This window comes from Acanthisitta chloris, unplaced genomic scaffold (assembly GCF_000695815.1).
Source record: "Acanthisitta chloris isolate BGI_N310 unplaced genomic scaffold, ASM69581v1 scaffold14612, whole genome shotgun sequence".
Classification (NCBI taxonomy): Eukaryota; Metazoa; Chordata; class Aves; order Passeriformes; family Acanthisittidae; genus Acanthisitta; species Acanthisitta chloris.
In genome coordinates this window covers 809-12,352 of record NW_008662264.1, presented here as the reverse complement: position 1 = coordinate 12,352, position 11,544 = coordinate 809, and the positions used below count along the sequence as shown (strand labels likewise).

At 38.9% G+C, this 11,544-nt stretch overlaps 1 protein-coding gene across 1 annotated transcript in view; it reads right to left on the bottom strand.

Annotated features, from left to right (window-relative positions):
- Positions 1-10,757, bottom strand: part of LOC103798288 (cyclin-dependent kinase 8) — a gene marked incomplete at its 5' end in the record, with an annotated part of 13,572 nt that extends 2,815 nt beyond the window's left edge. Inside the window, 5 exons of the mRNA XM_009070541.1 lie at positions 3,040-3,198; positions 3,318-3,396; positions 4,771-4,868; positions 9,570-9,642; positions 10,688-10,757. Coding sequence (XP_009068789.1) covers positions 3,040-3,198; positions 3,318-3,396; positions 4,771-4,868; positions 9,570-9,642; positions 10,688-10,757 — 479 coding nt within the window. The remainder of the gene's footprint in view (positions 1-3,039; positions 3,199-3,317; positions 3,397-4,770; positions 4,869-9,569; positions 9,643-10,687) is intronic.
- Between the last annotated feature and the right edge of the window lie 787 nt (positions 10,758-11,544).

Here is an 11,544-nt window from a genome sequence, read left to right as displayed (position 1 = left end):
ACCCTCACTGTTAGCACAGTGACTAAACTTCTGTGACATTTGCCTTCAGCCTTGAGAGACGGACTAAGTCACTTGTCAACAGAAGAGTCACAGCTCTGGGTCACCCTTCTCCATGTTACAAACAGAGGATGTATTTCAGAAAGCAAAAATCTTGAACATTCATTGTGCCTGAGAGTGACTCCTGTATATAGAAAACTATCACAAGTCTAGCCACTTAAAAACTGACCATTCATATCAGTTCTAAACACTTTCTGCATCCTGACTTCTAAAACACATCTTATTTTAAGACAGAGGCGATGGAAAACCAGATTCTTTCACGACAGTGCAACAAATGGCTTTTGTTTAAGAACGAAAGTAAATATCCAATCCTTTCTAAATACCATTAAGCACCCAGAGGGGTTATCACAAGCAAAAGCTCATAGTAGTGGAATTGCTCCAGCCTGTTTAATCACATTGCCTTTAGAAGTGTCACACTGCAGATTTAAACAAGAAGGCAAGGAAGTCTATGTGCCATGTGTCTACTATTTTTATGCACAGCAGAAAAGGATACAAGGTCAACATGCCCTGCAGAGTAACTTGACTTCTGAGTGAATGGAGAAAGTGTCTTAGTGTGCCTTGCCCAGGAGATGGCAATCCTTCTTCACAAGCTTTATATGGGGAATTTGAACAAATTAGATGAAGAACAAAGGAACAGGTGTTTGATTAAAACAGAAGGCTGTATTGTAATATTTGTTTGCTGTCTCCTCAAGTTGCCAGATCAGAAGCAAAAAATGTAGGGAATTTTTTTCAAGGAGACCTGGAACCATCAATAACCAACTCTTAACTGCTTCCGTTCTACTGCTAGCAAGTCTCTTCCCTTTGATTATCATCTTTTCCAAATACTTTAATTAGAACAAATATATCAACTGCCTCATTACAATGCTAGGGGGTAGAAGATTTATTTTTCTCGAAAACAAGGTATTTTTCCTCATGAACAGCAAAAAGGTTGGCCAGGGCAGTCAAGTTAGCAATAAGAGCTCCTGAGACAGCAAAGCAGCAGTTATCACTATCTCATGAGAAAAGTATTCTGAAATTTTATTTGTCAACAAGGGCTGCCCCCAGCTGCAGTCCTCGGATGGATATCTTAAGAGTACAGAAGTTTTGATGAGTATGAGCTGAAGAACAACAGGCAATTTGAGTCCTTTGACTTCTCAACTAGCAAACCTCAGCTCTGGCTCAGAGAAGTAAAAGGTGAAGTTTGTTCAAAAGGCAACGATGCAGCAGCATAATGAGGTGAAGGATAAGTAAATGGGGCATGTAAATGGGGCTCCCTGACACAGTACCTGCAACCTCTGCATCAACCTCCTTAGATATGTGACTCCACCTGAGGGGGAGATTAAGAAAGTTACAGCTGCATTTGCCTTCTTGTTCTGTTTGTGCCTTTTTAAGAAGTGGTAGAAAGAACCAGCTAAAAGGCCAAAACAGTGATCGAAAGGGATGAAGCTGCTGTACGAGTGCTCTGCAATGGATAATCCAACCAAAAGAAAGATGACGTTTATACTTAGAGGCACTCCAGCCTGCAGCACTGTAGTTAAGGCTGACCACAGTCTCCAACAGCTCTAAAAATGTACATTGTTCAAGGAGAATGACTCAAAAACTGATATGTTATTAATGTCCTGGGATAAACTGAGCAAAGGCACTTGGGGGCTATATGAAGGGTCTCACAATAAAGCTCCTAAAAATGACCTTAGTTTATATTTTTCAGTTCTTTCAAGTTCTGCCCAATGCAGGTTTAGACAAGGATGAAGGTAATGCCCTCAGGCAGCCTTCGAGGCTATCTGGTACTCTCAGGAACAAACTCTGAAATACAAGATTTCAAAGCCCACTGCTGTTCATGTAGAAGAAGCATCAAACTCAAAAGCAAGCTGACAGCAGTTTTACTGACACTGTTCTTCAACTCCCCTACATTTTGCTACAGAATATAAGCACACCTAAGTGGGTTTCCAATATTAGATATTAATTTTAAAATTAACTAAAAACACTGCCAGTAGTTTCTGACTTCTCCATCTTTTGATTTCACCCAGTACACTCTGCCTTCTGTACTGTGCACTCCATGTGAACCAGTATGTACCAGTTCCTGCAGGCTAACATTTCCAGCAGCATGCCCAGCCACAGCTTATTCCCTAGGCTTCCAAAAATCTGCCACTCTCTAACTGTTCTGGCATGCATCATTTGAAGCCTTCCCTGCTCCTCTTTTGTAATTTCTTAGCTTGTATTAAACTAAAGGTTCTGTCCTTAACTCTCTTCTTCCCAGTCTCCAGCAGTAACCTTGTCCAAACTCATGTATCATTCCCTGGAATGACTTTCAGATATTATTCTGCTCCAGGCTCTGATTTCCTAATGTCTGATCACAGCTCAAATGTAGGAAGGCTAGAACACATTTTTCATGTTTTCTTCAAGTGCTTTTTTCAACTCTCCTCTTCATCTTCCTCATTCATTGATTGCCACCATCTCACCCATCTTTTCAGATCTGTAATATTTGGCTTCCTCAACCTGGAATCTCTCTTGGTCTCCAAACCAGAGATTATGACAGCATCATGCCAAGTCTTTCTGCTTGTCACCCAAAATACTGTTTTCACATCCATTTGTTTGTTGAACTAAAACTCCTGTTCAGATTCTTACTTCACAGCTTGTTTACTGCAGTATCCTTTGCCTCCTACAATTACAAGTTAGTTCAAATAGGGAACAGCATTTTTAGGTGATACAGAGCACAGCACAATAGGCTCCTGGTCCACAGCCAGCATTCCCTAGTATGAAGGTAATAAATTAGTAACTGTAATAATCATTGATCCTAATTTCCTTACTGCTAACTTCAGGAGCATCAGTGTATCGATTTACAGGCAAACCATCAACTAAATGAATCTAAAAAAAAAAAACATCTGAAAGATGGCAAAAAGTATCAGTTAATACAGTGTCATTTGCAAAGTTACTTTTATAGCTTGAAGAAACACTGCTGTAAACATGAGAAGCAAATATACAATGTATGTATAAAACAAATACCTGATAGTCTGAGGTCATAATAAGTCCACCTGAGGTAGTGGTAGGAGGAACAACTCTCACTTTTTTCAGTGGGGGTCCCTGTGTGTGACTGTTGTCTTGGTTCCCTGGATGACCAGTTCCATTAGTATGGTTATTGCCCTGCTGCTGCTGCTGGTTCTTCTCAATTGTTTAAACACAAAGAAAAATTTCAACTCAAAAGCAGTACATGAAATAACATGAAAACAGGAAATAGTGTGAAAGCCAGTGAAACATGATGATACTGTTCTTCCAGTACTTACTTTGTCTCCTTTATCATCTGGTTCTTCTTCTGTTAAAAATTCCCGTTTTGGGTAAGGGATTTGACAACCTGCAAAAACACTGCCCCCCAAAAAAGTCTATTTATCACTGTATTAGAACAGAAGGGTTAGACCTGTAAGATTCATACTTCACCCATGCTAGTTTCAAGTTGCCTGAGCCACTGCCTCATACCTGTGACTAAGGGAGAAGTTTCCCATCTTACTATTCTAAACTTAGTAAAACCCATTCACATTTGATTTTAATGTTCAGTTGACTCTTACACACTAACTTCAACTCCTAATAGTTTTCCTTGTCCCTGCTAACTGGTGGTTGGAAAGGTATCACTACCTGTTAGGTATCTGCAAGGGCACAAAGAGCTGCCTTAATCCAGCAACTGTGTAATTCACAGTCTCAGGACTAAGAATAGTCCTGGAAACTCCACTGACCATTAATAAAATCACCTGAAAAAAAGGTTTAAAAATAACTAGAAATTTCACGTGTCAATTCATATCTCATGGTCCACATGGATTTGCTACTGCTAGTGCAAGCTAATATTTACCAGCCCTTAATCAGTAGAATGTACTTATAATAAAGTCTCTGTACACCTGTTAGCAATTCTCATTGTGCATTCACATTAAAATGCCAATCTGAAATTGAGAAAAAAGCCAAACACTGTCCTAAAAGCAGTTTCTGCAACAACCAATCATTCACATGGCATTAAATCACAGAGATAGGTCAGGAGCTGTAATAAATAATACAGTAGGTTTTAGCAAAATAATTTCATTTTTAATTAATTGTTTATAAATATACATATTTTATAACATCTTCCCGAGATAAGGGTAGAGAACTATACACAGGACATACTAATAGCTTTCCTAAAGAGGTGTACAATCATGCTCTCTAGCTGGTCTTTTGGGAGGAAGGCTTAATTTTTCATGAAACCATTCATTGTCCCTAAATGTTCTCCCTTTTGTAAATCTGCCTGTGCAAACAAAAAATAAAAAGTGCCTACAGAAAATGGATTTAGGTTGTTATGGATGACAGCACAGAGACACAGAGTTGACTTTCACCACCCACTAAATTTACAACGAAGGCCAAGACAGAAAAATGTAAACTAATTAGAGAGTGTCATCTGGCATTGTGGAGCAGAGAAGTGGACCTGCAGGCACTTAGCAGTTGTCTACCAAGATCTGTAGCATGCATAATCAACCTGTCAGTGAGTAACAAGATTAGTGCTGCAACTAATAGGATCAAAGTTCCATAAAGCAAGAGATTAATAAAAATGAGACTTAATTTTAAAAACCACAAATGGCATTTTAGTGGTTATAGCTTTCTTGGGTTGTTAGACACTAAGTGTTTAGCTCAATATTCACAAACATATTTAGGGCAGAGAGAAAACACACAGTCCTAAAGCATCTCCTAATATAGTCATAGGTTAATAAACCAACCACTTACTCGGATGTGGGAAGAGGATCTTCCAAGAAATAGGGATCCTGCATAGCCTGTTCTGAGGTAATTCTCTTTATTGGATCCATAGTGAGCAATTTCTGAAGCTGCAAAAATATAAGATAAAAAGCTCTGCATTAACAGAATCGTTTATAGAAACTTCCTTGCATTATTCCTGAAAGATGGGATGATACAAATATGACTGAACTCGAAAGCCTAACTATAAATGGCATAACCACATTCTTCTCTTGTGCTAAAATAATAACCTCATTTCCTATGAAAGAACACCTATTTTCACTTGCAAAGCCCAGGACACTCAATTAGTTCCAGTCACAAATGTTCTAACAAAAACATCCAGAAAATTTCCACAATGTACTAACAGCTTTAATCATAAAAGTTTGGATTGGAAAGGACGTTTGAAGGTCATCTAGTTCAAACTCCTGCAATGAACAACTGGATCAAGCTGCTCAGAGCCCCATCCAGCCTGGCCCTAAGGATGGGGCACCACAACTTCTCTAGGCAACCTGTTCCAGTGCCTCATGACACTGAGTAAAGAAATTCTTCCTAATGTCCAAGCTGAATCTACGTTCTTTCAATATTGATATACTGTCCTATCAAAAAAAGTCCCTCTCCAGCTTTCCTGGAGGCCTCCTTCAAGTACTGAAAGGTGCTGTAATATCTCCCTGGAGCCTTCTCTTCTCCATGCTGAACAACCCCAACTCTCTCTGCCTGTCTTCATAGGAGAGGTGCTTCAGACCTCTGATCATCTTCACGGCCCTTCCCTGGACTGACTCCCAAGTTCTTCTTTTGCTAAGGACCCCAGAGCTGGGCACAGCACTCCAAGCAGGGCTGTCATGAATTAGGAACAGCAGACCAGGCCGATTTGATTTAACACCAGTGCTGAATTGCAGTGATGCATTTCAACAGTAAGTGCTTCTTATGAAACAGGTCTGGTGTATGTGCATATACTTCTCCACACCCACCCAGAAGTTGTGTGGAATGGAATACAGCTGTGCTGGACAAGCAGCATATATGGGCAGAATGAGATAAGTTTCAGATATTACACAGAAAAAGGAAAATAGTGAGTCTTCATGTTTCACCATCCACAGCAAAAAAACTACACATGCACATAACAATTTTACATTTTCTATTCATACCTTTTATGGGATTCATACATTCACCTTTTAAAAAAAAATCTAGTGTTGTGATCTAAGACTGAACTGGTCATCTCCTTTCACTAGCTATAAGTGAGTACTGATATCCACAATGCAAACCTTCACACTACTACACAAAAGCTACTACAGCAGCCACACTCCTACTACAAAAGCTATAGTTAGGGTTCTCTCCCTGGCCTTCAGTTTTGATGGCATGGTTAAGAACATAATAAATACATATTACCACCATCAATTCAGTTTTGCTTTACACAATCATCAACAAGGACTCGCAATAACTTATTTCAGCTCTGAGTCTACATCAAGTTTTGCAGAATTCTCAGTGTGAACAGAACAATTCTTATTCTCTCAAAAAGCAATTTGAAGAGCCAGAAAAGGCAAAACATGAGAAAGAACTGCCAACAAGCTGAAAAACACAATCAAAAAACACTGCAAAATTCTGGCATCACTTCTGGCAATTGGATTATAGAGCTGTTCGTGACATGCTGACAAGACTTGGTCATAATCAGCCACAGGAAACACAAAGTTTAATGATTTTACAACCATTATCCATACGGGGGATCAAAACTCCTGTTCTATCCCCTTGTTCAGGTGCCAGCACAGAAGTGAACCTTCCGCTTATTATTACAAGTATCTTCTATTTTAAAAACTGCCTTATGGAAAGACCACCTAGCTAAGTGACATCATTGAAATGCAGTGAACTTTGTATATCAATAAGACAATCACTACAGTTCACATAGACCAAAGCAACCACAAGGAAGATGAAGCATCACTCATTTAGCCAGAAGCAGCAGCTGTGTACCCATTTTCTAGGGCATAAATAAATAAGTAGGGGAAAAAAATCAGGGACGTGAAAGCGTAAGAAAAAGTAAGCTGCTACAGCAGGAAGGAGCCAAAGCTGTCTTATGTTAACACAACAGTTTTGCAGGAGAATGTGCACAAAAGTCAGTAAACTGGGAAAAAATCTGGTTCACTGGGAAATCAAAACATTTTATTTTTGGAAATGACTGGATTTAGTAGTCCTGAAATTATTAGTTCTGGCATATATTACAATAGTAGATGTAAAAAGCTTTTTAATCTATTTTGGTACAGAGATTAAAAGGAAAGGTAAGATAGTTGTATTTTAGTATCTCTGAAAGAACTGGTACCAAGAAATACACTGAACATGTTCAGGCTCTGCTGGAGGGGATTAAGGCACTATCTGCAGTCGAGCCTAGTCTCAAAAAACAAGAGTGGAAACCTATGGTGACTTCAAATTTTGGCAGCTCCTGAATGGTGTTTTAAGATGTTATTTTGCAAAGTCCAGTTTTTTTTTAAAATGGGACCTGATTTTCAGTGCATTGTTCTGACAAACAGCAGTTGGCAGAGACTGAGAAGATTCTACCACAGCTAATTAACTATGAACTTCACAGTACTTCCCTCACATCCAGATCTATAGGAGGTACAAAAGAATACAGCTACATCCACACTATTAAATATCCTGCTTTTTAGCTTCCGTGACACTGACTGACACCATCCAAACCACACCAAGCTCACTCTCTTGCCATCAGTTGTGTTGAGTGAAGGTGGGTAGAGGCCCAAAGCAGAACCAGTGGGTGAGGTAGCAGTGTGTTCAGTCTGGGGTCCATACTCAAACTTCCCCTCTGGTCCTCTTGCTTAGTACTAACAGATGTGACCAAGGGTGGAAGTGGTCTGGTAAAGGACACCACTCCTTGATTCTGCATTTTAGTGTAAACACTGCTTTTTGGTACAAATACAAATATGCTGGACACATTCAAGCAGTTATAACTCTGATGTGATATTGCTGTGACAAGTGTTTTCCACCATTCTCATGTGATTATTTTGTGTCTAATTCTGTAGTTCTATTCAAAACAATTTCTAAACTTGCAAGACTGGGAGAAGAGATGAGATATTTCACAGTGGTTTGGACAGAGCACTCACAACTTGTAAGAGAAGCTAGTTCATTCAGAGGAAGTCTTATTATGGACCTCTCTCAGACAGGACTAGTTTCCTTGCTTATATAAACATCTCGCATATTTCACCAACTCTTAACTTTAGAGAGCAAAGACACTTCACAGTAAATGACACATAACAGTACAACTGCCAGGTAACTTCTGGCAATGATTACCTGATTCAGCTGATTATACTTTTGGTTTTAAACTGAACCTTGAATATATCCTCTATTTTAGGCCTGAACCCCCCCCATTCAAACCTGCTCATGCAGGATGCCACAAGAAGAATACTGCATTAGCTCTGCTCCGAGTGAAGGATAGATTCCAAAATTTATATGAAGGAAAAAGTACTGAACAGAAAGGTAGCTGCTTAAAAACCCTTGGGTCTTCCCGTGACTTGAATAAAAGCCACATGGTCCTAAGACACGCAGGACTCTTCACTCATCTCTCCTTTTTTCCAGTTTATTCCTGTCATTTACAAGATGAAAAAGCTTCCTGTTTTCTTCTCTCACTCCTGCCCCCCTCCCAAATAATCTATTTACTTTACCATTTTAGCCTGGAAACATTTAATCTGAGTAGGAGACATCAAGATAAGGGGAATGTCCATTCACAGAAACTAGATAACCTTAAATTCTTTCTTCTCCATACATAAATATATATATTCAGTTTATTTTAGCGACTTGAACGTTCTTGAAAGCACAGACAAAAAGGCCTAATACAGTAATTTCAGAAACAACACAATGCAGACACTTCCAGGGCTGAGCAAGTGCATAATTTTAACTAGAGTCGTCATTGAATAAATATTATATATTCTAATAAAGTAATTGTTGTAAGAGTTCTATGAAGTTTTCATAAGAAACCTACAAAGTATGTGCACTGGGAAGACATATTAAAATTTTTCAAACTACATGTTCAAGTCTCAAGTTAGTTCTTCTTTTTAAGTCTGTAAGATGCAAGCTTGTATCATAGAATGGTTTTGGATGGAAGGGGCCTTAAAGACCATCTAGTTCCAACCCCCCTGCCATGGGCAGGGGCACCTTCCAAGTTGTTCAACATCCTATCCAGCCTGGTCTTGAACACTGCCAGGTATGGGGCATCCACAACTTCCCTGTGCAGCCTGTTCCAGGGCCTCACCACCCTCACTGTCAAGAATGTTTTCCTAATAGCGAATCCAAATACACCCTCTTTCAGTCTAAATCCATTACCCTTTGTTCTATCACTGCTTGCACTTGCAATGAGTCTTTCTCCAGCCTTCCTACATACACCTTTTACATACTGGAAGTTTGCTATAAAGTCTCCCTGAAAGCTTAATAAGGAATATGAAAAAAAAAATGCAAGTGCATAGGAATTTTTAAAAGTAAAAAATAAGCTACTTAAAGTATGCAGAGCAGCAAAATGGCTCAGTGGCAGCAACACTGCAAATATGATTACAAAATAAACATGACTTAAAGACTGAAAACTTGTACATTACTTGATACTGGACCTAATCCAGTGAATGATACCCAGAATCAGTTGATCAATGCAAGAAGATAAAGTGATTTTGCAATTCTGAGATTGCAGAGTATCAGTTATTCTTAACTTTACGTATAAAATAGCTAGTCACAGTGTACTTGACACCAGCTCAACTCTGAACAACTGCAACTTATATGAGGGGTTTGATTTTTTAATGCATGCAGGAACTTACCAAGTGGAATGCCTTACTATCTGGTTTAACTTTATGTTTTTCCATGTATTTGATAAGGCTGCAGTTGGTATACCTAGAAAAGGAAAAAAAGAAGTGACGTTGCCAATATGTAAGTCATTGATACTGCAAAGCTTTCTCAGTAGCCACAAAACATCTGAAGAACAGCTTAGTCTCCACTGACAAACCTCTAAGCAGGGAAAACCCACGACTATCCACACCAGAGACAGCTTAAAAATCAGACACTACAGAAAGGCATCTGTTTCCCTCATATGCTTGTAAAAACACATCACATCCACACACAAAGCACACTTTTAACCCACACACAGGCAGCAAACCATCAACTGTATTTAAACTACCTGTTAGCACTTTTACTACTATACTGTTTGATTCTGTATATTGCTCATGCCAGTAAAGATGGTGATAAATACTAAGCCCATCTGAACACTCTCCTGCAATGTATAGGTTGCTACAAGAACATTCATGAATTTATTCTTTTGAAGAGGAGCTCAAAAATAAGGTTTCTAAATGGTTACAATAGCATGGCAGATGCAAAAATGTATGTAACTGTACAGCCTCAAATCCCTCAGCATGGAAATCAGGCAACAACAGGGTAGCACTTTAAATGTAGGTATTAGACTGGCAATGTGACAGGAAAGCTGAAGGGTATTTTCTTCTTTAGCCTTCATAAGCTACCCTAGACACCAAACCTGACAATTATACCCACTGTTTTCTGGAAATTGTATAAGGCTGCCACTCCACTTTCATGCAGCTATTACAGAAAACTCATTTCCAGTACCACAGATTTGGGAACAGCTGTGACAAACTGTGCTTTGCAAACTTCAGAGCTTGTGTGGGGTCTTAACTGGCATCACCCATTTCACACCTGCTACCTTACCATTTAACAGGATGTTTCTGGCTACTCTTCTGATTCACATCACCTCAACAGGCTAAGTTCACCACTATGAAACAACTTTATTTTTCATTTTTCACAATCTAAGACATAACCATTTCATAGTCCTTGTTTGGCATCTACGTAGAAAACAACCTGGCTACAAGTAATTCAGCGTAGGAGGGTGATATAAAAGATGCTTTCTTAAGAAAGCTCAACTCAGACTTACGTGTTTCTCCGGAAATCTTTCATTAAAGTTGAATGTTCAGGCATCTTTTTTATGTCTTCCCAATCTTTATCTGCAAAATCAGTATTTATTGAGATTTTTTTCCCTTTCCCCCCTGAGTAAAAGAAAGGGTTTCCAAGTATTTCCACAGCCCTGATATCTTGTTGGATTTTTTTTTAGTCTGCTTCTCTAACCTTGCAGCAACTCATTTCCTTTTAATCTTTGGCTCATACTGCTTCATCACCTCTTCACAATAAATCTTACCAACACCTAAGAGGTTCCAGTTGTGTGTTAACTCTAGAACATGGAAAAACAGATGCCAGCTACAGTGAAGGTCACCACATGCCCAAAAAAACAACAACGAAGAAAACCACATCAGCCATTCTACTTGAACCCCTGAAGACTGTTATTTAATTTATTTAGGCACAGCTGTGATCTCAGCTCAGGAGTACGTAAGACTTCAGTAAACACTATGTCCTTCTAAGGGATTCTCCATTCTGACAGCACTTTTAGTTACAGGAAAATGCCCAGAGGTACTTGTGTAACATCCTGCTGCCTCAACCTAAAAGAAATAATGTTAGCCAACAAAAAGTTAAGAAAAAGTAAAATTTCACAATCAAATTATAGAATATTTCATCTCAACTTCTCTATGCAGACCAAGGTTGAAATGGATTTAAAACTAAACCAAAAACTCACTACCAGCACCTATCCTCAAACACATTGCACTGACACCTGAAAAGGTTCAGTGGGCAAGTAGTCTGGTTCAACTCAAATCTTTACTGAGCCTATCACAACTGCAGAACACTGAGATTAAAAGTATTAAATGAATAAACAAATCAGAGATTAATTAACTTAGTTAA